Source organism: Nerophis lumbriciformis, linkage group LG34, assembly GCF_033978685.3.
Source record: "Nerophis lumbriciformis linkage group LG34, RoL_Nlum_v2.1, whole genome shotgun sequence".
Taxonomy (NCBI): Eukaryota; Metazoa; Chordata; class Actinopteri; order Syngnathiformes; family Syngnathidae; genus Nerophis; species Nerophis lumbriciformis.
Genome location: NC_084581.2, coordinates 2530162 through 2555516, shown reverse-complemented (window position 1 = coordinate 2555516; position 25355 = coordinate 2530162). Strand labels below are relative to the sequence as shown.

General features: G+C 44.8%; 2 protein-coding genes across 3 annotated transcripts; both read left to right on the top strand.

The window, feature by feature from the left end:
* Window positions 1-451: 451 nt before the first annotated feature.
* taf1b (TATA box binding protein (Tbp)-associated factor, RNA polymerase I, B) lies at window positions 452-18118 on the top strand. Its single transcript, XM_061929998.1, has 13 exons — window positions 452-602; window positions 1540-1638; window positions 13477-13567; window positions 13662-13849; window positions 13919-14012; window positions 14085-14247; window positions 14310-14409; window positions 14483-14630; window positions 14731-14905; window positions 14985-15134; window positions 17220-17293; window positions 17365-17593; window positions 17666-18118. The coding sequence occupies exons 1-13, from the start codon at window positions 585-587 to the stop codon at window positions 17916-17918; spliced, it is 1782 nt and encodes a 593-aa protein (XP_061785982.1). The 5' UTR covers window positions 452-584; the 3' UTR covers window positions 17919-18118.
* Window positions 18119-19019: 901 nt separating this feature from the next.
* LOC133576622 (Krueppel-like factor 11) lies at window positions 19020-23124 on the top strand. 2 transcript variants are annotated; one of them, XM_061930001.1, is made up of 4 exons: window positions 19020-19162; window positions 21537-21716; window positions 21781-22423; window positions 22496-23124. In XM_061930001.1, exons 1-4 carry the CDS (start codon window positions 19145-19147, stop codon window positions 22747-22749), a joined length of 1095 nt encoding a protein of 364 aa, XP_061785985.1. In that variant the 5' UTR covers window positions 19020-19144; the 3' UTR covers window positions 22750-23124. The 2 variants fall into 2 exon arrangements, with proteins under 2 accessions (XP_061785985.1, XP_061785984.1); XM_061930000.1 differs by having other exon boundaries at window positions 19083-19162; window positions 21534-21716.
* Window positions 23125-25355: the final 2231 nt, after the last annotated feature.

The following is a 25355-nucleotide window of genomic DNA, read 5'->3' as shown; positions in this document are numbered from 1 at the left end:
TGCATACCTACGATTAATTTTATTTTATCAATGAGGTCCATAGAAGACGTTTGAAGGCCACTTCAATTGTCGGGTGAACAAAATGACAGTGAAATAAACAGTCGTCGTCCATCTTGGGTCAGCGACATCTGGATGATCTATTTTTAACATGTAAATCCGCTTTTAGCTGCAAAAGCTACAAGTCAGCTTTCGATCTCTACTTATTGCATTGCTGCAACGTCTTCTTGTTTTTACTCCCCATTCTATTCAACGTATAACACAGCAATATCAACAATATTATTTTTGAAAGACCTCTTTCACACATACAGTTTTTAACGTGTCTATAAAAAAGCATCAATTATAAAATAGCTTATTAATTGAGTATATGTTTATTTAAAAAATAGACTATACATATTTATTTCCATAAGAATCCTTCGAAGTGAAAACAAGTCTGCAGTTCATATTTCTTCCTTTGGGTGGCAGCACCTCCCGTGACTATTGAGAGACTAAAACAATAAAAGAAGAAAACCTGCAATCCCACGTGAGGAAAACAAACTGTTAAAAGCGGCCAATTTGATGTCTTACAGACGTTTTCTTGCTGTCAAATGGACGACGAGTATACGGTATTTAACACGTTTTATTTCTGATTCGTCGTTGTTGTTGGGCTTTGTAGTTCTCACGCTGCCCGCTCAACGCTTTGTCGTCGGTAGTTAAGTTTATTTAATTTTGATGCATCTCCGTTGTCTCACTGTTACCTCTAAATATAATTAGATGATCATTCAAAGCAAACTTTACTTCATTATCTTTTTGCTAAATAAGTGTAAGTTGGATGATCAAAATGAATGCATGTGTGGATATCATTTGAGTTTAAGTTTGAGTTTATTTCGAACATGCAAGCATACAACATGATACATCACACTTTCCAGTTTCTCTTTTCAACATGGTCGAAAAGGAGTAGGAAGAAGCAGAGCTTATTTAATCCTACCCATTTTCTTTTACATAACAGTTGCAAAAACTTTTGTTCACTTCCTGCTCAATTTATTCACAATATACTCCATAAGAAATCGTAATATAAATACATAATAATTGGTGAAGTTATATTTCATATGATGAGATGAGTAAGATTATTTTGAGAATGAATGAATGAAATGCAGGGCAGCACGGTGGAAGAGGGGTTAGTGCACCTCACAATACGAAGGTCCTGAGTAGTCTTGGGTTCAATCCCGGGCTGGGGATCTTTCTGTGTGGAGTTTGCATGTTCTCCCCGTGACTGCGTGGGTTCCCTCCGGGTACTCCGGATTCCTCCCACTTCCAAAAACATGCACCTGGGGATAGATTGATTGGCAACACTAAATGGTCCCTAGTGTGTGGATGTGAGTGTGAATGTTGTCTGTCTATCTGTGTTGGCCCTGCGATGAGGTGGCGACTTTTCCAGGGTGTACCCCGCCTTCCGCCCGATTGTAGCTGAGATAGGCTCCAGCGCCCCCCGTGACCCCAAAGGGAATAAGTGGTAGAAAATGGATGGTTCGATGAATGAAATGCACTTGTATATGTTTTCAGGAGGGCTACAGCGAGGCGTGTGCACAGTGCTCATGTGTGGACTGGGGTGTATCAGATGAAGGCCGCTTCTTCTGCAGGTCATGTCACAATGTCATTGAGGTAAGCAACCACCACCTGTTGCCTTGATAAGTAGAGGCATGTTGGAGATTCTCAGTGTCCAGATGACAGAACCTCTGCCCACTGGCCAGTCAATTTGTGGCAGGATTCTAGACACAGCATGATCACATGATCTGATCACAGTCCCTGCGAATGATGCACTGTCTTGCAACTTTGTCCCTTCCCCGCAACTCCCCGGCACATTTCGGCCAGTCGTCGTCATTTTCAACCATCCAATTTGTCCATTACGCGGGGTACAGACATAAAGACAACCAGGCTGTTTTTGTCTCGATTTTCTGACCAAAGACAGCAAACACCCGATTATCTTATTTCTTATAAGATTGTCCTGTGGACTGAGGTGTGTTAGGAGTGAATTTATCCCGTTAATCAGCTCCAAAACGGATCTCGGCCGACAAACATAAATATTAAATGTGTTCAATAATAATAATAATATAATAATAATAATAATATAATAATAATAACCTACTCAGTGGCCTAGTGGTTAGAGTGTCCGCCCTGAGATCGGTAGGTTGTGAGTTCAAACCCCGGCCGAGTCATACCAAAGACTATAAAAATGGGACCCATTACCTCCCTGCTTGGCACTCAGCATCAAGGGTTGGAATTGGGGGTTAAATCACCAAAATGATTCCCGGGCGCGGCCACCGCTGCTGCCCACTGCTCCCCTCACCTCCCAGGGGGTGATCAAGGGTGATGGGTCAAATGCAGAGAATAATCTCGCCACACCTAGTGTGTGTGTGACAATCATTGGTACTTTAACTTTTTAACTTTAATATTTACGACTAAAACTCTTCATGTCTGTTGGTAAAACCAAGGCTTCCCAAGTCATCGCAGTGTGAATTATGACAAGCTACAGAAAGTGGCCAATAAAGAAGCAAGATGATTGAGCGAGGCGGCCCATTTCTCTTCAAAACAGAACTTTGAATAAAACTAGGGTAACTTGGTTTTGGTAAGGTTTTTATCATCCGCGCACATTAAAGGGGAACATTATCACCAGACCTATGTAAGCGTCAATATATACCTTGATGTTGCAGAAAAAAGACCATATATTTTTTTAACCGATTTCCGAACTCTAAATGGGTGAATTTTGGCGAATTAAACGCCTTTCTAATATTCGCTCTCGGAGCGATGACGTCACAACGTGGCGTCACATTGGGAAGCAATCCGCCATTTTCTCAAACACTGAGTCAAATCAGCTCTGTTATTTTCCGTTTTTTTCGACTGTTTTCCGTACCTTGAAGACATCATGCCTCGTCGGTGTGTTGTCGGAGGGTGTAACAACATGAACAGGGACGGATTCAAGTTGCACCAGTGGCCGAAAGATGCGAAAGTGGCAAGAAATTGGACGTTTGTTCCGCACACTTTACCAACGAAAGCTATGCTACGACAGAGATGGCAAGAATGTGTGGATATCCTGCGACACTCAAAGCAGATGCATTTCCAACGATAAAGTCAAAGAAATCTGCCGCCAGACCCCCATTGAATCTGCCGGAGTGTGTGAGCAATTCAGGGACAAAGAACCTCGGTAGCACGGCAAGCAATGGCGGCAGTTTGTTCCCGCAGACGAGCGAGCTAAACCCCCTATCGATCCTAGCTTACCTGGCCTGCTGACATCAACTCCAAAACTGGACAGATCAGCTTTCAGGAAAAGAGCGCGGATGAGGGTATGTCTCCAGAATATATTAATTGATGAAAATTGGGCTGTCTGCACTCTCAAAATGCATGTTGTTGCCAAATGTATTTCATATGCTGTAAACCTCGTTCATAGTTGTTAGTTTCCTTTAATGCCAAATAAACACATACCAATCGTTGGTTGGAAGGCGATCGCCGAATTCGTCCTCGCTTTCTCCCGTGTCGCTGGCTGTCGTGTAGTTTTCGTCGGTTTCGCTTGCATACGGTTCAAACCGATATGGCTCAATAGCTTCAGTTTGTTCTTCAATTTCGTTTTCGCTACCTGCCTCCACACTACAACCATCTGTTTCAATACATGCGTAATCTGTTGAATCGCTTCAGCCGCTGAAATCCGAGTCTGAATCCGAGCTAATGTCGCTATAGCTTGCTGTTCTTTCCGCCATGTTTGTTTGTGTTGGCTTCACTATGTGACGTCCAGAGGTGGGTAGAGTAGCCATAAATTGTACTCAAGTAAGAGTACTGTTACTTTACAGATTTATTACTCAAGTAAAAGTAAGGAGTAGTCACCCAAATATTTACTTGAGTAAAAGTAAAAAGTATGTTGTGAAAAAACTACTCAAGTACTGAGTAACTGATGGGTAACATACACACACATATCATATATATATATATATATATATATATATATATATATATATATATATATATATATATATATATATATATATATATATATATATATATATACACACACACATACATATATATATATATACACACACACACACACACACACACATATATATATATATATATATATATATATATATATATATATATACATACATTGATATATACAATATATAATTTATATTTATTTATTTTGCCGCTTTTGTTTACATGTTAAAGGTGTTTTAATGAATATACATGCATGTTTAAACACATATAGATTGCTTTCTTTCATGAAGACAAGAATATAAGTTGGTGTATTACCTGATTCTGATGACTTGCATTGATTGTAATCAGACAGTAGTGCTGATAACGTCCACATTTTCAAATGGAGGAAAAAAAAAGTTACTCCTTTCTGTCTAATACCACATGAAAGTGGTTGGTTTTTGGCATTTTATTTGTCCAGCTTCCATATTCGTTTTTATACACTTTACAAGAAATACATTGGCGGAAAACTCCGTAGCTTGCTAGCTTGTTTGCGCTGGCTTTCGGAGACTCTTATTTTGAAAGCGCAGGCGCAATGGAGCGGCACTTTTATTGTGAAGACAGGAACTGTGCAGTCAGTCTTTAGGCTTTGATGGGATGTACGGTTGAAATAAAAATTGTCTTTTTTCCTTCACAGTTTTGATTGATTGATTGGAGCATTTATTAGTAGATTGCACAGTACAGTACATATTCCGTACAATTGACCACTAAATGGTAACACCCCAATACGTTTTTCATCTTGTTTAAGTCAGGTCATGTGACCACTGGCTCTGTTTGATTGGTCCAACGTCACCAGTGACTGCATCTGATTGGTGGAACGGAGTGAACGTCACCAGTGACTGTATTTGTTGAAACGCAGGCACTATGAAGGTCTGTCTGACAGACCAAAACAAACAAAGCGTGCATTAATAGATCGATAAAAATTAGTAGCGAGTAGCGAGCTGAATGTAGATAAAAGTAGCGGAGTAAAAGTAGCGTTTCTTCTCTATAAATATACTCAAGTAAAAGTAAGAGTGTGTTGCATTAAAACTACTCTTAGAAGTACAATTTATCCCAAAAGTTACTCAAGTAGATGTAACAGAGTAAATGTAGCGCGTTACTACCCACCTCTGGTGACGTCACAGGAAAATGGACGGGTGGTTAAAATCAGGCACTTTGAAGCTTTTTTTAGGGCTATTGCGTGATGGGTAAAATTTTGAAAAAAACTTTGAAAAATATAATAAGCCACTGGGAACTGATTTTTAATGGTTTTAACAATTCTGAAATTGCGAAAATGTTCCCCTTTAAGTTTAAAATACCATCTTAAAGCGGAACACGTACTCGAGGATGGCGCTGACAGTGTTGCTAATCCTCCTGGCGACTTTTATTTTTTTTAAAGGTACTAGCGACAAATCTACTGACTTTTCCTGGTTATATTGGAGATTTTTTTTTGTGTCTTGGAGACTCAGAGGTGAAAGTAAGCAGCAGTATTTTTTGATGTAGAGAAGGCTTACAACATGATTTGGAAGGAGGGATTATTAATTAAGTTAGGGTTGATGGGTATCTCGGGTCGCACTTGGAGATGGATTCAATATTTTTTACTGAATAGTACAGGTTAGAGTTGGATTCGAGCTGTCGAGAATGTACCAAGTGGAAAATAGTCCTCCCCAAGAGTGTGATTTGCCCAATCTTATTTTCTTTTATGATCAATGATATCTTTGAGCATGTTGAAGGCGGTATTGGGTGTACATTATTTGTAGATGTTGCAGCTTTATAAAAGCATGGTGGAAATGTTTGTCATCCATCCATCCATTTTCTACCGCTTATTCCCTTTGGGGTTGCGGGGGGCGCTGGAGCCTATCTCAGCTACAATCGGGCGGAAGGCGGAGTACACCCTGGACAAGTCGCCACCTCATCGCAGGGCCAACACAGATAGACAGACAACATTCACACTCACATCCACATCCACACACTAGGGCCAATTCATATCACAAATAAAATTCAAGAGGCATTAAGTATGGTGGGAAAATGGTCATTTCGGTGGGATTTTAAGTTTTTAGTGTGGAAGACAAAAACAATAGTGTTCACGCGGAAAAGTAGAGTCCTTTCTTCTGTTACATTGTATGGCCAGGTAAAGGAACGAGTAAACAAGTTTAAGTTTTTGGGAATGTGGATGAACGCTAGACTAACATGGAATGCACGTGTTGCCAGCATCTTTTCCAGGTGTAAAACAATATTAAATGTGATGAGATGTGTGGTTTTATATAGCTATGGCAAGGGTGATTTTAGAGAATGGATGTATTTAAACATGGGTCAGCAGCAAAAAGTGTGGTAAAGAAATTGGAACCAGTTCAGACACAAGCACCGAGACTGTGTTGTGGAGCTTTCAGGACTACTCTTTCTACACTACATGTACAGATGGGGGAGAGAGCTATTGCAGTTGAGAAATAAACAATTGACTATGCAGGACTGGGTTTGTCTCGGAGGTCACTATGAAATGCAGCACCCAACAAGAAGGATGAAGTTACTGTGCTGTGAGAGTGAGGGAACTAAAACATATTGTTTTGCATGAAGGGACAGGAAAATAGCAACAGCTTTACACAAATGCAGTTCTCTTTATCAGGACCTTTAACAGTGACTCCTCCATGGTTGTTATCTGTGGCTCCCACTGGTTCCCAGTGGATATATGGCCTCAGCAAAAGCGAAAAGGTCAAGGCCTGTGTACAAGTGTGGCAGTGATGGCCGAAGAATGTTTGATTACAAAATACAGTTTTACTCCAATATTTACGGACGGATCGAAAGATCCAACTACAAGAAGTACATGCTTTGCTTTTGCTGTACCAAGGCTCTGAATTTCAGTTAAAGAAAGAGCAATAAACTATTTGGCAGTGTTTATAGTTGAGCGTTTGCCAATCACACCAGCTCTATAGTGGGTAGAAAAGTCACAGCTAAAAAAAGGTGATGGTCTGCTCTGACTCAAGGTCAATGTTAAGCTATATTAAAAATGTTATGTTGCAAAGCAGACAATATATATTTAATGTGATTAATATGAAATATTGTTCAGGATTGAGAGGGTGAATACCAGCGTAAGGTTCCTATGGGTCCCAGCTCTCTCTCACACACACACACACACACACACACACACACACACACACACACACACACACACCAGACTGAATAAGACACAGCACTTTATTAACAAACACCCAACATAATTATGTAACAGCTGCAATGAGGTAGAGTCAGTGGAACATGCAATCATTCATTATGGAAAATACAATACAGAAAGGAGAAAACTAAGAGAGGAAGTTAGGAGACATGGACAGAAGGAGGTTACTCTCAAAGGGGTACTAAGCAGCAAATTTGGTTCACACTAACAGTCGGTGGTGGTAATGCACCTTTAAAGCTGAGTGCCCCGCTATAAAACAAGAATAAGTACAATAAGAAGTACATACCCACCCTTTTTGGATTCGCTCGAGGGAGTACTTGAGAGTGCTCCCCCGGGTGATTCCCTCATTCTACTGGGGGACTTCAATGCTCATGTTGGCAGCGACAGTGAAACCTGGAGAGGCGTGATTGGGAAGAATGGCCGCCCGGATCTGAACCCGAGTGGTGTTCTGTTATTGGACTTTTGTGCCCGTCACAGATTGTCCATAATGAACACCATGTTCGAACATAAGGGTGTCCATATGTGCACTTGGCACCAGGACGCCCTAAGCCGCAGTTCCATGATCGACTTTGTAGTTGTGTCATCGGATTTGCGGCCTCATGTTTTGGACACTCGGGTGAAGAGAGGGGCGGAGCTTTCAACCGATCACCACCTGGTGGTGAGTTGGCTGCGATGGTGGGGGAGGATGCCGGACAGACCTGGCAGGCCCAAACGCATTGTGAGGGTTTGCTGGGAACGTCTGGCAGAGTCTCCTGTCAGAGAGAGTTTCAATTCCCACCTTCGGAAGAACTTTGAACATGTCACGAGGGAGGGGCTGGACATTGAGTCCGAGTGGACCATGTTCCGCGCCTCTATTGTCGAGGCAGCTGATTGGAGCTGTGGCCGCAAGGTAGTTGGTGCCTGTCGTGGCGGTAATCCTAGAACCCGTTGGTGGACACCGGCGGTGAGGGATGCCGTCAAGCTGAAGAAGGAGTCCTATCGGGTTCTTTTGGCTCATAGGACTCCTGAGGCAGCGGGCAGGTACCGACAGGCCAAGCGGTGTGCGGCTTCAGCGGTTGCGGAGGCAAAAATTCGGACATGGGAGGAGTTCGGGGAGGCCATGGAAAACGACTTCCGGACGGCTTCGAAGCGATTCTGGACCACCATCCGCCGCCTCAGGAAGGGGAAGCAGTGCACTATCAACACCGTGTATGGTGAGGATGGTGTTCTGCTGACCTCGACTGCGGATGTTGTGGATCGGTGGAGGGAATACTTCGAAGACCTCCTCAATCCCACCAACACGTCTTCCTATGAGGAAGCAGTGCCTGGGGAATCTGTGGTGGGCTCTTCTATTTCTGGGGCTGAGGTTGCTGAGGTAGTTAAAAAGCTCCTCGGTGGCAAGGCCCCGGGGGTGGATGAGATCCGCCCGGAGTTCCTTAAGGCTCTGGATGCTGTGGGGCTGTCTTGGTTGACAAGACTCTGCAGCATCGCGTGGACATCGGGGGCGGTACCTCTGGATTGGCAGACCGGGGTGGTGGTTACTCTCTTTAAGAAGGGGAACCGGAGGGTATGTTCTAACTATCGTGGGATCACACTCCTCAGCCTTCCCGGTAAGGTCTATTCAGGTGTACTAGAGAGGAGGCTACGCCGGATAGTCGAACCTCGGATTCAGGAGGAACAGTGTGGTTTTCGTCCTGGTCGTGGAACTGTGGACCAGCTCTATACACTCGGCAGGGTCCTTGAGGGTGCATGGGAGTTTGCCCAACCAGTCTACATGTGTTTTGTGGACTTGGAGAAGGCATTCGACCGTGTCCCTCGGGAAGTCCTGTGGGGAGTGCTCAGAGAGTATGGGGTATCGGACTGTCTGATTTTGGCGGTCCGCTCCCTGTATGATCAGTGTCAGAGCTTGGTCCGCATTGCCGGCAGTAAGTCGGACACGTTTCCAGTGAGTGTTGGACTCCGCCAAGGCTGCCCTTTGTCACCGATTCTGTTCATAACTTTTATGGACAGAATTTCTAGGCGCAGTCAAGGCGTTGAGGGGATCTGGTTTGGTGGCTGCAGGATTAGGTCTCTGCTTTTTGCAGATGATGTGGTCCTGATGGCTTCATCTGGCCAGGATCTTCAGCTCTCGCTGGATCGGTTCGCAGCCGAGTGTGAAGCGACTGGAATGAGAATCAGCACCTCCAAGTCCGAGTCCATGGTTCTCGCCCGGAAAAGGGTGGAATGCCATCTTCGGGTTGGGGAGGAGACCCTGACCCAAGTGGAGGAGTTCAAGTACCTCGGAGTCTTGTTCACGAGTGAGGGAAGAGTGGATCGTGAGATCGACAGGCGGATCGGTGCGGCATCTTCAGTAATGCGGACGCTGTATCGATCCGTTGTGGTGAAGAAGGAGCTGAGCCGGAAGGCAAAGCTCTCAATTTACCGGTCGATCTACGTTCCCATCCTCACCTATGGTCATGAGCTTTGGGTTATGACCGAAAGGACAAGATCACGGGTACAAGCGACCGAAATGAGTTTCCTCCGCCGGGTGGCAGGGCTCTCCCTTAGAGATAGGGTGAGAAGCTCTGTCATCCGGGTGGAGCTCAAAGTAAAGCCGCTGCTCCTCCACATCGAGAGGAGCCAGATGAGGTGGTTCGGGCATCTGGTCAGGATGCCACCCGATCGCCTCCCTCGGGAGGTGTTTAGGGCACGTCCGACCGGCCTGGGAACGCCTCGGGATCCCCCGGGAAGAGCTGGACGAAGTGGCTGGGGAGAGGGAAGTCTGGGCTTCCCTGCTTAGGCTGCTTCCCCCGCGACCCGACCTCGGATAAGCGGAAGAAGATGGATGGATGGATGGATAAACTGCTTTGACACAATTGTAGCAGGAGGTCTACCAAGCTAATAAAACAGCAGCCATTATCTACATTTTTAAAAAATCACCTCAAGCTCGCAACGTGTCTAGTGTGCTGCGCTGACATGATCGTTGCGCACCATACACATAATGATCAAAACAGCTCAATGCCTGATGCTTTTCTATCCTTGTGTTTGGGGTCTGTAACAGATAAAAACAATTGCTTATGATTTAGAAAATCCTAATTTATGTACCAACTTTAAGCAGCGTTTAAAGTTGCACACCAAACGCATTGCCCACCCACGTTTCTTGTCTCTCATCCGCTCTCGTTTACCAACAAAAATTACTGAAGATCACTCTTAACAGTTCGTAAAGTTTATGAACAACAAGCACTTTTTAACCATAAAACATGCGTGGAGAATGTCTGCAACTTGTGGATGACAGACCAAACAGTGGACAATTAAACATTCTTGGTGGTGTGTGTTTTGCAAACTATGCATTGGTTATTAACAACTCCAGGCAACTGCAACTCTTTGGGTCCGCTTGGCAATACTCGACCAACCTCGGCATACAACAGCCGTAAAGTTAGGCCTTAAAAATAAAATCCATCCATCCCACCCATAAAATAACACACCTGCATCACAGTCACAGTTATAAAAAGTGGCAGCAAATGGAATATGTAGCAGTAAAGCGACGTGAGGCCCATTGACAGATTATGTTGTGTGGTAATGTAAAGGACACAGAAATGATAAGGCAGACAACAGGTGCTGTTTTATTTGCTCTACTACTAACTGAGAGATGGAAATGCTCCGTCAATGACGATACGACCAATACTTAATATGTATTTTTAATGGGAATAATTAATTTATTGAAAAGTGTTTGAAATTGTCAAGTGTTTAAATCACTGTGGTTCAACATCTTTTTGCACAGAATTTAAATGGTGGTGTTCTATAATCTCCCAGTATTAATACAAACATTTACAGTGCCCTCCAAAAGTATTGGAACAGTGAGTCCAATTCCTTTATTTTTGTTGTAGAATGAAAACATTTGGGTTTGACATCAAAAAATGAATATGGGACAAGAGATCAACATTTTAGCTTTTATTTCCAGGTATTTACATCTGGATCTGATTCACAACTTGGAAGATAGCACCTTTTTGCTTGAACCTACCCATTTTTCAGGAGAGCAAAAGTATTGGAACATGTGAATGACAGGTGTGTTTTGTTGCCCAGGTGTCTCCAAATTACATTGATTATTCATATAATAAATAGCATTGAATGTCTGAGCTCAGTTTCAGATTGGGTAGGATAGGTTTTGCCTGTGCAGACTGCATTTAGAGATGGAACCAACATGAAACCAGAGAGCTGTCTATGGGTGAAAAAGAAGCAATTGTGAATCTGAGAGAAAATGGACAATCAATCAGAGCCATTGCACAAACATTGGCCATAGCCAACCATTTGAAATGTCCTGAAGAAGAAAGAAACCACTGGTGTACTAAGCAACAGACGTGGAACACGTAGACCAAGGAAAACATCAGGAGTTAATGACAGAAACATTGTGAGAGCTATAAAGAACAACTGTTCGTGACATCAGCAACAACCTCCAGAGGGCAGGAGTGAAGGTATCACAATCTAATGTTGGCAGAAGACTTCATGAACAGAAGTACAGAGGCTACAGCAGAAGATGCAACCCACTCGTTAACAAGAAGAACAGGGAGGCCAGGCTGGAATTTGCCAAAAGGTACAGAGATGAGCCTCAACAATTCTGGGAAAAAGTTTTATGGAATGATGAGATAAAGATTAACTTCTTCCAAAGTGATGGAAAGGTTAACGTTTGGAGAAAGAAAGGACCTTCTCATGATCCCAAACATACAAGCTTATCTGTGAAATATCATGTCATGGCTTGGACTTGCATGGCTTCTTCTGGGACGTCATCTTCATTGATGATGTAACACATGATGGCAGCAGCAAAATGAACTCAGAAGTCTACACAAACATTTTGTCTGCTAATTTAAAGAAAGATGCTGATTGGGAGATCCTTCATCATGCAGCAAGATAACGACCAAAACAACAAAGAAGTTGATCAGGGGCAAGAAGTGGAAGGTTTTAGACTGGCCCAGTCAGTCTCCAGACTTAAACCCAATAGAGCATGCATTTTACCTGCTGAAGAGGAGACTGAAGGGAGTAACCCCCCAAAACAAACAACAACTGAAAGAGGCTGCGGTGAAAGCCTGGAAAAGCATCACAAATGAAGAATGCAAAAGTTTGATGATGTCAATGGCTCACAGGCTTGATGCACTTATTGAAAGCAAAGGATTTGCAACTAAATATTAAGTCTGATTCACTGTTATCTTTTTTAAGTTTATATGTTCCAATACTTTTGCTCACCTAAAAATGTTGTGTTCCATTATGCTATCTTCTAAGTTGTGTATCAGATCCAGATGTAAATACCTGGAAATGAAAGCTGAAATGTTGATCTCTTGTCTCATATTCATCTTTTGATGTCAAACCCAAATCTTTTCAGTCTACAACAAAAATAAAGGAATTCGCCTCACTGTTCCAATACTTTTGGAGGGCACTGTATGCGCTTATAATATGAAAGTAAATAACAGTCAACTACTTTACATACTAAATAGAACAGCAGTGTTGTAAAGCATTAATGTCAATAAAACAGACAATACTGTTAATAATATTCTTTCAATACTGTGATGTGACATCATGGTCATTTGTAATGTAATAGGAAAATAAAAAAGGATAAAACATATTTTGAAGACATCTTTGTCCTTTTCCTCTATAGTGTAAACATTACAGCCTTTTCTCATTGTGTTATGCATTTTTGCTCTAATTTAAAATGTTTACGGTTTTTTCGTTTATTTTATTTCTACAACGTTCCATGTAATAAATGTTGGGTTGCATACTTCTGGAGGTTTTCTGCATGCTGTGGTAATAGTCTCCATGGGCTTGTGGTGGCGAAAATCTGCTCTCAGTTGCACGGCGAAACCTTTCGGACAACTTGTATTGGATTAGCGAATAAATGCATGACGCAAAATACACTTCTCTTTCACTTTTTTAATATGTACTTCTAGTGGCTAAAGTGCATCACAGATAATTTTTGGTACGTCCTATTCTCAGGCAAACCAGCGCGTATGATGTGTGTCGTGAAGCCGACCTACAGTTATGCTACACTGACACACATCTATTATTTGTTAATGAGCGAGGGTGAACCAGAAGCGCCAAACCCACATTTATGACAGTCTGCTATGAAAAAAATATATGAAAACACTGAATAATATTTCAAGACTAAGCGTTCTTCCGAGGAAAAACTTTCCAAAACTTTTTTTAAAAAGGTGCCGCAAAATAAGGCATTTTATTGTCCAAAAAGGTGGAGGGATTGGGTGATGCTGAATGAGTGCATGAGGACATGTTGTGTGAGCTTACACGCAAATAAAATAACTGCAGTGTGTTTTGTTGTCCATCAGAGGGCAGTGTCGCTCTGCTCATCCGATCTGTTTTTTGCTCAGAAAACCCGGGAGGTGGACTTAATTGTGGCCCCGGCGTCGGGATCGTCCCGTGTCGTCACCATCCGCCGAGGGAGCCGTGCGAATACGCATGGTCAGTACCTTGTGGTCATGTGATGCTTTGAATGCCACATTGACCGGCAGCTCTCTGACTGCTATCCATGTTTGGCGTGCATGTGTGTATCCAGAGAGAGGTCGTCAGTGGATGACATGTGAAGCCTTCCAGTTTATCCTGAGGAAGCAAGCGAGTGCACTGCTGGAGCTTGGCGTGGCTCCGCTATTTAAGGACGAGGTGTTGTGGCCACTGTGGCGGCGCTTCCTGCAGACAAGCCAGCTGGCTTACACCAACAATCCCGTCAGGAGAGCCAAGTTGAAGGTGATGAGGCGACTTCCACGTCACATGAACAGCAGGCTTCATCGTTGACGTTTCACCTTTAATCTTTAGCGAGCCACGACGTCTGACTCGGAAAGCGCTGCCGCGTCGTCCATCCTGTCTGCCAGCGAGACCGACGGCGAGACAGATCCGCCCAACACTACAGGTCTGCACAAAAGTCTGAGCCGCCTGAACTTTAATGTAACACCAAAGTAAAGTCTGACCTTCAAATCCACAGATAGTTGCAGAGATAGTTCAACATGCTCGCTGGACGGCGCCGCCTACCTGACGTCTCGCCTGAGGCCACAACGCGGCCACATGAGCATGAGCAAGACTTTGGCTCTGATCCACTTGGCGTTAGTCTGGAGTCGCCAGGCGCTGACACTCGGCGACCTCCTCAGGTAATGCCACGTGAGCCCCCGAAGGTTCTGGAACATTAAGAAAGTGTTGATGATGTCTCCAGGCTAGTGAGCGAAGGACACGTGCCATACATCAATGCTTACGAGGACCTTCCTGAGGAGATGCAGCTCTATGGCCCAGATGCGCTCATCTTCAGAGTCCAGGTCTGCAGCTGCGTGTTTTCTTTACTTCCTGCGTCTGTCGCTGTTATCCTGATGGCCCCTCATCTCCTTGCAGGGTGTCCCCTCACACCAATGTCTGCACAAGGAGGCGGAGGCACTCGCACGCTTCCTGCAACTTCCTGCTTTTCCTCCAATTAGCCGACGGGACCTGTTGCATCCAGCGGTGCTCAGTCTGCGCTACCTGAGAGACGCCAACCTGCCTGGTACATCTGCGCTAGGGCTAACGTGCTTACTTAAAAAAGTGTTACATCACTTAATTGTAGCAACAGCATCTCACTTGTCAACATAAACCCCTCTCCCCAGATGAGCTCCACCCATGGGTGTGTGTTCTGATGGAGCGTGTCGACTTGGCGAAGACGGCGCTGCATACGTTGGATCCCTCGCGCCGCTTTACGCTGCCTCAGTACGATGTCCAGGCCGCCGTCCTCATCATCGTCACCATGAAGCTTGTCTTCGGCCTGGACGACCGCACAGAGTGGTGATTCCATTTCCTGTTTCCTCCGCTAAACACTTTTTATTTGCGTCATTTAACACGCTGACTTTTCTGCACCCTTCAGGGAGTTATCAAACGACGCTAGCATCAAAGAAACCAACCTCACGGCTGAAGGAGGCGTGTCACATGACCACTTCAACCTGAGGCGGTGGTACCGGCTGCTGAACGCTGCTCTGCTCCGAGCTGAGCACACGCAACAACAGGACGCCGCCAGGTGAGACGAGGCCTTGTCACGTGAGCGACTTTAACATTGTTTTTGTTTTTATTAGTGATGCAACGGATCATCGTTGATCCGTACGGATGCCTCTCCAGTGTTCGGTTCGCACGTGGTCAGCGGATTGGTTGACGAAAAAAAGGTTGTGCGTGTTCACGTCAAGGCTGCGTGTTCAAGCCACACCTACTAATAATCAAACGCAGTGGTAGTCATGGCAAACGGAGGAACTGGAGAAACCTTCATCATTTAAATAAATAAATAATGTGGTGCAGTGGAAGAATGGCCGTGCGCGACCCGAGGGTCCCTGGTTCAATCCCCACCTAGTACCAACCTCGTCATGTCCGTTGTGTCCTGAGCAAGACACTTCACCCTTGCTCCTGATGGGTGCTGGTTAGCGCCTTGCATGGCAGCTCCCTCCATCAGTGTGTGAATGTGTGTGTGAATGGGTAAATGTGGAAGTAGTGTCAAAGCGCTTTGAGTACCTTGAAGGTAGAAAAGCGCTATACAAGTACAACCCATTTATCATTTAAATCACATGTATGGGAGCATTTTGGTGTTCCTGTGAAAAACAGTGATGATGGGCGTAGGTTGGTGGACAAAACAGCTACAATACGTAGGCATTGTGGCATGAGAAAGTCGTATGAGACTGGGAAAACAGCGAGTGTGGCAACACATTTGAAGCGACATCACCCTGGCTGTTGAACAGCTGCAAATCGGCACAGTGTTTAAGCAGCCCTTTGCCATAGCATCCGACCGGGCTAAAGCTATAACAAAGGCTAAAGACATGATGCCATATTTTGTTGTGCAAGAGGACGGGTTTAAATATATGCTGAATGTTCTTAAGTCATGTTATGAAATTCCGTCGTGAACCCACTTCATTGGCACAATCATGCAAAGTCTTTATGAGCAGGAAAAGACAAGAATTGCGCTCGTCACAGACTGGTGGACTTACAGGGCAATGGAAAGCTTTGTACCTTTCACTGCTCACTACATGACTGCGGAGTGAGGGGTAAGGGAGCCCCTTGCTGCAGACATGCCCAGGCACACATCTGCTCCAGGCACTGACAAAAGCAGTGGCTGAGTGGAAGTTAGATAGACCCAATACTAATATCCCAGTCACAACTGTAAATACGCTCGCATGATGGCAAAATTATATCTTGCTGTGCCTTGCTTTTGGGTGCTTTCTACAGAGGGTGTTTTCTACAGCAGGGGACATAATGTAGTGGCTGCAAATAGGTCTACACTCTACCCAGACAATTTGGACTACTTTATTTTTCTGAAAAATAGTTGAATATGATAAATTCAGGTACATTTTTATTTTTCAATGATGTGTACATACGCTAGCTTTCAATCCATTCCTTAAAGTGCACTTTTAAAATCCATCCATCCATCCATTTTCTACCGCTTATTCCCTTCGGGGTCACGGGGGGCGCTGGAGCCTATCTCAGCTACAATTGGGCGGAAGGCGGGGTACACCCTGGACAAGTCGCCACCTCATCGCAGGGCCAACACAGATAGACAGACAACATTCACACTCACATATACACACTAGGGCCAATTTAGTGTTGCCAATCAACCTATCCCCAGGTGCATGTCTTTGGAGGTGGGAGGAAGCCGGAGTACCCGGAGGGAACCCACGCAGTCACGGGAAGAACATGCAAACTCCACACAGAAAGATCCCGAGGCCGGGATTGAACTCACGACTACTCAGGACCTTCGTATTGTGAGGCAGACGCACTAACCCCTCTCCCACCGTGCTGCCCACTTTTAAATTGTTTTTTTAAATTCATGGTTCATGTTAAAAAGAAAATGGTAGTCGGCCCTATATTGCACTTTAAGTTGTTTTCATGTCATTTAAATGCCCTTATTGGACATTTTGAGTGGAATATTGCTAGTATTTAATGGACAAAAGGGTTTTACAAAATAAAAGAGGACGACAGTCTTATTTGTCTGGTCTTCTCTCTTTTGTGCTGATCCCAAAAATTATTTGATCCGTGACTCAAAACCGTGATACGATCCGAACAGTGTTTTTTGATCCGTTGCCGCCTCAGTCCTTACGATTATCTTGTTTTGTATGTCCAACAGGAAGCAGTGGAAGGCCACACCCCTTTGCACGAGCACCAGCAGGAAGTACAAACGTGTGGTGGCAAAAAAGAAAAGTAAGACGCAAAATGTTTTTTAGCACGTCAACAAAGAACCTCATAAAGGTCACGTATGCATGTTTCTGCAGGAGTAGCGGAGCAGCTCCAGATGTGTTTCCAGAAGTTGTCATCTCAGCCCAGCCACGCCCCCACTGCTGCTTCGTCCACATTTAAGTTCTGTTGGGGGGACGAGGACGGCGCTGATGGCCCCAGTCTGCATCGTAACACACTGAAAGCTGCTGTCACCCAGTCACAGGAAATGCTGACGCCTGTTAACTTGACGTACTGGCACCTGCCCCTCAGGCCTTGCGACCCCCGGTAAGCCCCCGCCCGGCCTCCTGATACTAACATGAAGCTGCGGTTGTCCTGATCAGGTGGTGTCGTCAACAGGAATTGTGGCAGTCATTATTCGGCGGTGGAGGCGACACTTCCGCGCTCCTTTGTGTGGCTCCTGAAGCTCTTCAGCTTCTTGCTGCAGGTTAGCCTCGCCCACCTATATCAGGAAGTGCTGAGTGTAGAGCGGCGCCTCCTCGGCAGAAAGACGCCACCTGGTCAACACTCGGGCGGAAGCGCCCCCACAACCAGGAAGTCACGGCTCAGAGGAAGGAAACTTGTGAATGCGGCACAGGGTCATGTGAGGTAATGCCGCGGTGTAGTATCACCATGGCAACAGACCAACACTGTTGCCTAGCAACAGTGGCAACATGCGAGTGTTTCCTGAAAAGACCTCAGCCGGCCAAATGAGGACACTGCAGCCTGAACAAAGACACCTCGTTTGACTCGCATTACGTTACCTCATGGAGCCTTTTAATAAAGTGACGGTAGCCATGGCAACAGACAGTTCACTCTACTGCTGAATTTGTGTGTGTGCTGATGTTCTTTCTGTGAGAACTGCTAACTATACTATGCAAATCTTGCAGTAAACCACCATCATTATTGCTAAGCTAAGCTAGGCTAGAATCCATTGTGACAGCTGATTGGTCACACACATCCAAACCTCTTCCTGACGACCTCCGTGAACTGGGACCCGAGCACCTGCCCCCTCCTGTAATTCTGGCTTTGTCCTTTTGTGTGAGCGTGAATGCAAGTGTTGACTTCTCTGCAGCCTGCACATGCGCGGGTAAACTGAGGCCACCTCCTGTCAGTCACACAGGCAGACAGCGCCTCATGGCCCCTCGCCACAGGAAGTGGCAAAGAATGAACTTGTTTCTTTGTCTGTCCCCCTCAACAGGAAGATGTGTCACCTGGACTGTGATGGACACTTTTGTTTACTTCCAGTGACAACAAAGGAGCCTCACCCCTACTCTGATCCCCCTGTACTTTGACAACGAAGGCTTGTTTACTACCTCCACACACACACACGAGTGGGCAGTGACAGTTAGGTGTGGGATCTTATCCTTTCTGTTGTATGGTTGTTAATGTTTAAATTACATGTAATGGTAGTACTATATTATGTAGTAATATTGACAGTATGATGTACATACAGTTATAAAAGATCTAAGTATTTTGTGCAAGCAGCCAGCGCGCGTGTCCCGTCTCCTCTAGCCGTGCACGCGCAGAGTTCACCGGGTTCAGTGGGTTTACTCTGACACCGCTGACTCCTTGGCCCCGCCCCCGACAGACGTACGCCCCGGCCGCCGGCCAATGGCGTGTCGGCATGTCGCGATGACGCACCGCCTCGCCTCCTATCGGCCGAGGCCCGCTACACCTTTGCGCGCGATTGGCTGTGTCTTTCCGCCGCTCACTTTCTTGTTTTTTTTTTTGTCGTCGTCTTGTTTTTTTTTTTGGCGCCTGAGCTGAAGCTTGCCGCGAAACCTCGGCTGCTGTCCCGCGTCTATCCTCCTCCGGTGGCACGCTCGGCTTCCCGCCATGCTCATCTCCCGCCAGGTGAGTCCTGTGTGCCGAGCCGCTCAGGTCCAGACGTCCTCGATTGTTGTCTCGCGCTCGGCTGGCTAGTTCATCTGAGGTCACGTGAACTCATTGCCTCGCGTGCTAGCGCTGCTCCGTCGTCATCATCATCGCCATTCAACATGTTGACGCTCTGAAAGCTTTGACGTCAACATGCCTTATAATTAATTAGGTCAAAGGAATATATAGCAGCATCAATGACGTCAACGAGCGTATTCATATAATGTCTAGATTATTAAAGGATGAACTCGTTTCACCTTAAATGTGACTTCCTGTTGTTCGCTAGCCACTCCCACTCTGCGTGTAATTGTTGAAGGACAATAAAGGGGCGGAGCTTAATACTGAACGTTGGGGGCCGTCGTAAATATATATTCACACGAATTAATTCGAATAAAAACAAAGCCACAAGTCATACGGTATTCCAATTTTAATTATGTCAGTAACCCCATTGGCCCCACTTAAAAACATGTTGATCCTCATCGTGTTCCCAATTACAACGCAACGAAAAAACGGATTTAGAAGCTGCCAGAAAATAAAAATAAATTATATGAGCTTCCTTGTCACAACTACTTTGCTGAAGAAGCACTGCCAAAGCAAATGTATGAACAATCTGAAAAGGTGTTGAGCTGCAGTCGCAATATTGTCACCTGTCACACAGCTTGGTGTTCCTGGCTTCAATTTTTAAGGGTCTTTTAAAATGTTGAGTTAAATCAAACTATTGATGAAGGTAAATTACTTTCAAGTTGCTGCTGATGTTTAAAATGTCCTCTTAAGGCATGGGACTTTATTTTATATTTTGTGTTTTTTGTTAGCTGATTATTTGAGCATAGATTAAAGTATGTGTAAAATAAGATTGAAGATTGTACTTTACTATTCTTATATCATTCTCAAGGCTTTAATATTTTATGTGCATGATATCTATGCATCCAGAAAATTACTCGTTAAGTGTTTGTTTCAATAAAAAAACTTGTCACACATATTTGGGTTTGATTTTGTCTAAATTCACTTCCCGGAAGACATATTGCAATATGTATCATATTAATATTCAGCCAAAATATATCGGGATAAGACTTTTGGTTCATATCGTCCAGCCCTAGTTAGGATGTCCCCCAAAATCCTCAAGTCCGAACACCTGAAAAGATTTGAGCAGGAGGCCAGGGGTGGGAGCATCACAGCAGGGGTCCAGGACCTCAAAAACGTTTTGGTGAGAGAGTCAACTACCGAGGGCTGAAACAAAGAGCCTACTTGTTCATTTAAAATCTGTAACATTACCTTTGACAGGACGTACGCTGGACTCTGAAGCCTACGTTAGCTGTCATTTGACCGAGATATACTCTTTACAACTCGCCAGTTAATTAAAAGAAAAGAAAGTTGCCAGTTTATTGTAGAGCAACAGTGTGAGTGTGTTTCACACATATCACTGTTTGACACTGCTCCAGTATGCGCCCATCAGAGGCTGCATTGAATTGTATTATGACGTATTCAAGTTCTACTCCGTGAAATAAACAGTAATAATTACTGGATAATTACCCTTGGTCAGTTATGTTATAATTATGTGTTCAATGTGGTCTTGTAAAAATGTGTTATCAGTGGGACATTTCAATAGCTTAAGCACCAAAAAGTTAAATGTTCAAAGATTTGTTGTTTGCAAAATAAATGACACCGTAATAGCTGACAACAACAAAGTACAAAAAAGACTATTTAAGAATTTGGGACAGTTTACACTTACTTTCATATTATAACATTACCTGTTAAGAACTATCTCAGATCCACAACAAGCCAAGAGAGGTTAAATAGCCTTGCTAGGCGGACAAATGAAAGTCAGCTAAGCCGACAATTGGACTTTAAAGACGTCATCAGCAAATTTACATAATAATATTCTGACTTGTTAAGTCTGTAATTGTAAAAAGGGAAACATATTGGGCAGTGGGAGAGTGGCCGTGCGCAACCCAAGGGTCGCTGGTTCAATCCCCACCTAGTACCAACCTCGTCATGTCCTGAGCAAGACACTTCACCCTTGCTCCTGATGGGTGCTGGTTAGCGCCTTGTATGGCAGCTCCCTCCATCAGTGTGTGAATGTGTGTGTGAATGGGTAAATGTGGAAGTAGTGTCAAAGCGCTTTGAGTACCTTGAAGGTAGAAAAGCGCTATACAAGTACAACCCATTTATCATTTATCATTTATATTACACCAGGCAGCATCAACAACACTGGCAAAACAAGAACATTGAAGGTGGCAATGAATGGGGTAGAGGGGCCCGCACTGATATTCTTTTAGGGGGCCAAGAATTCCTAGCAACGGCCCTAGTCACCCAACCAGTAACCAGTGAAGACATGGAGCTTTTTGTCCAGCAGGTGGCGCCCTCGTGCGTCCAGGACCTGGAAGCGGCCGAGGCGCTTGTCAGCATGAGTTTCTGGGGTCAGCGGTCGCCTGAGCCCCGCCCACTGACGCCGATGTCTGACTCGTGTGACTCGATGGCTCCGCACTCGGAAAGCGGGGACTCGTCCAAGGACCTGGTGGCGCTGTCCTCACTGGTGAGACTGTGTTAAGCTAACAAGCGTCGATCAACAGGACTGATCATGTGATCCATACTTGCAGTGCATGACGCCGCCTCAAAGTCCGAGCTTCGCCGAGGCCTGCTCCGCCCGCAGCGCCTCCAAAGATGCCGTTGTGACTTCAACGCTTCCACTTGACGTGGCGGTGGCTGCCAGAGCGATGGCGACCAGCGTCATTCGCCACACGGCTGACAGTCTGAGTGCTCAGACGCTGCCGTTCCCTGCCCCTGTCCTGCCCACACAAAGTCCAGACAGTGAGCGCGGGAAGCAAGCACCGCCTCTTCTTCCCACATCAGTATCTTCCTCGCCGCACCCTGCGGCCTCACCTCTCCTGTGTCAGGTCTTCCCTCTCAGCGGGCGGCCGAGATTGATCTCGGCCTTGGTTCCAGGCGGCGCCCGGTCCATCCTGTCTCAGCCATTACTGGTGAGCTCGGCCTTGCCGGGTGCCGTCATGTTAGTGGTGCCGCCCGTATCGCACCCGCCGACGAGCCCCCAGACTGTCATGACGCTGGGCAACACCAAGCTCCTCCCCCTGGCCCCCGCTCCCGTGTACGTGCCGTCAGGTGCCAGCGGGGTCGCTACGTTGGACTTCTCCCGCAGACGAAACTACATGTGTGACTTCCCAGGATGCAAGAAGACGTACTTCAAGAGCTCGCACCTCAAGGCTCACCTGCGCACGCACACAGGTAGGGGCGTTGCCAAGTTGTTGTTTCCCAACCTAGCCGTTAGCAGCGAGCTAACAGTTGTTTCCCCCGCAGGGGAGAAGCCGTTCAGTTGTCGCTGGGAAGGCTGCGACAAGAAGTTTGCTCGCTCCGACGAACTGTCTCGCCACCGCAGGACGCACACGGGCGAGAAGAAATTTGTCTGCAGCGTGTGTGAGCGCCGCTTCATGCGCAGCGACCACCTGACCAAACACACGCGCAGACACACCAGCGCAAAGAGGGCAACCTCCTGGCCCGTCGAGGTCAACAAAGGTCAAGACAGAGGCTCCGCCCTTTTGACTACAAACTAAAAGATGGCGGTGTAGCCACTGGACACAATCAGACCCGCCTCTTTTCTACTCTAAAATGAGCGTTTACTTCCAAAGTCAACTTATCACCTCTTAGCTTAGACAGGATAACGTTAGCATCATTACACGCTAACTTTTCTACTTTCTGCTAACGGTAGCTCTTCCGCGAGCTAACGAAAGGACAAACTTACCAGTGTGCTACTGTTAGCTTGTCTAATTGTTCATTGAGGTCTTGTAACGATAAAAAAAAAAACCCAACAACAATCACTTTTCTCACCTCGCTCAGGATTTTTTTAACAGCAACTTGTTGGAGGATGACAAGATGGCTGCTATTTATTCACGGACACAAACAAACAATAAAGGTGTCATTGCACTACATTTTTAAACTTGTTTTTGTAAGACCATGTATGTGTACATACAGTATATGTATGCTGATGTTCAATTCATCTTTCCATCTTTAGCACACCTTTGATTTCTGTGCCAAAGCCTGAGCGTTTTGCTAGCTTGTGAACAATGTACATACATGATGTATATTACTGTTTATTGTCTTTCTGCATCTAGTGACTCGAGAACATTGATATTCTCACTGTGATACTACCTACTACTATTATTTCATAAATATCTGTTGATTAAGTATAGCCAGGGAGAAAAATACCTCATGTTATTCTTAAATATAAGTACATTTGCCTGTAAGTGATGAAGAATATGTCTTTTTATAATAAAATGTACGAGAAAAACACGTTATTATTCATGACCGTTTGTATTTTTTATTTTTTTTTAGTTCATTTTATTTTGTGTGTAATTTAAAATATGATGCAGTTTTGTAGAAATATTTGTTAACGTCGTTAATTGTAATACTTGTTTTGTTTCTTTTTAACTTTTTTTTTTTTTTTTTTTTTTTTTTAAGAATGAATGTTTAATCGTGTCATGAAGTTTTTTTTTTTTGTATAAACCTTTATTTATAAATGTCAACATTTACAAACAGTTGAAAATAATAATCAAAGTAAGTACAAAAAAAGTACAAAACAGCGCCAGTGGGTTGTAAATTCTATGTAACTAAAATGCGGAATATATATATATATAATAAACAAAGTGCAAAGCCATAGGCTCACTCAATCTCAGTAAATAACTTAAATTTGGAATAGAGCATCATCTAAACCTCTAACAACCATTTTTGGTTGTTAGCGGCTAGAGAGTGTTTTAATGTTGAGTTCTAAATCTTTTTTAAAGGCACAAAAAACAGGTCGGGTATTGAGAAACTTACATTTATGAATATAAAACATAGCCAAAAGTATAATGAGGTTGCAAAGGTAAAATTGTTTCTTTTTAACTTCCGCTCGACGACAGCGTACGTGTGACGTCACACGTCAGCGTTGCTCGACCAGCGGCCTGGTAACAGCGCTCAGCCAATCGGGAAGGAGCACTGAGGGGGTGTGACCAATTGGAGACGACTATTGCCGTTGTATGCCGACAAGGCCACGCCCACATGCCTTACTGACCGACATTCATAAGAAAACAAAGACGTGAGGAGTCAGAGTTGGCGTCTTTACCAGCTTCCGGTTGCAGTCGCGAATAACAGGAAGTGGACCGAGGATCGATGGCTGACTGTGAGAGTATCGATTGTTTGAATCTTATTGGCGGTTCGCACAATCGGATTTGTGACTGGATCGAGATGGAAGCGGATAGTGACGTCATGTATGAGGAAGGTATGGACATGGAGAGGAGAGAGAGGAAAGAAGTGTAGAGGAGGCAATGAAGGAAAGTCGAGTGCTAAACGAGTGCACGAAGATGATGAAATTGCAAGATTATATATACATTTAAGTCACATAGAGACATGAACGATATTAGCTTGATGGCACTGGTTAAGGGCTTAAAGAAGGACATTGGAGAGGTGGAGATGGCGAAAGTGCTAAGGGACGGAAGCCTGTTGATTAAATATAAAAATGGAGATCAAAAGAAAAAAGAAATGCGACTGCACAAAAGGGGACTAGATGAGTCGTGACAGGAATCCCAAGAGGAGAAAATTTTGAAGATTTGAAAAAATAAATAAAAGGGGCAACTGTCACAATGATGAAGACATTGATGGCATTTAGAAACGGAGAAAAGACAAGAGAGCGAATCTGTACTTGTTAAAGTACCACTGATAGTCACACACACACTATAGGTGTGGTGAAATTACCCTCTGCATTTGACCCATCCCCTTGTTCCACCGCCTGGGAGGTGAGGGGATCAGTGAGCAGCATTGGTGGCCACGCTTGGGAATCCTTTTGGTGATTAAACCCCCAATTCCAACCCTTGATGCTGAGTGCCAAGCAGGGAGGTAACGGGTCCTGTTATTATAGTCTTTGGTATGACTCGGCCGGGGTTTGAACTCACGACCTACCGATCTCAGGGTGGACACTCTAACCACAAGACCACCGGGTTTTTAAGCTATTACATTACACCAGGGGTCAGCGACCTGCGGCTCTTTAGTGCCGCCCTAGTGGCTCCATGGACCTCTTTCAGAAATGTGTGAAAATGAAAAAAGATAAACAATAAAATTATATATATAGTCTTGGGTTCAATCCCGGGCTCGGGATCTTTCTGTGTGGAGTTTGCATCTCCTCCCC

What these genes read in the sequence shown, in the direction of transcription:
- taf1b (XM_061929998.1), top strand. An exon ending in ACACTCGGCGACCTCCTCAG is followed by an intron (nt 14,248 to 14,309) that starts GTAATGCCACGT and finishes TGATGTCTCCAG; the next exon opens with GCTAGTGAGCGAAGGACACG. An exon ending in CTGGACGACCGCACAGAGTG is followed by an intron (nt 14,906 to 14,984) that starts GTGATTCCATTT and finishes TGCACCCTTCAG; the next exon opens with GGAGTTATCAAACGACGCTA.
- LOC133576622 (XM_061930000.1), top strand. An exon ending in TGGTGGCGCTGTCCTCACTG is followed by an intron (nt 21,717 to 21,780) that starts GTGAGACTGTGT and finishes CCATACTTGCAG; the next exon opens with TGCATGACGCCGCCTCAAAG. An exon ending in TCACCTGCGCACGCACACAG is followed by an intron (nt 22,424 to 22,495) that starts GTAGGGGCGTTG and finishes TTTCCCCCGCAG; the next exon opens with GGGAGAAGCCGTTCAGTTGT.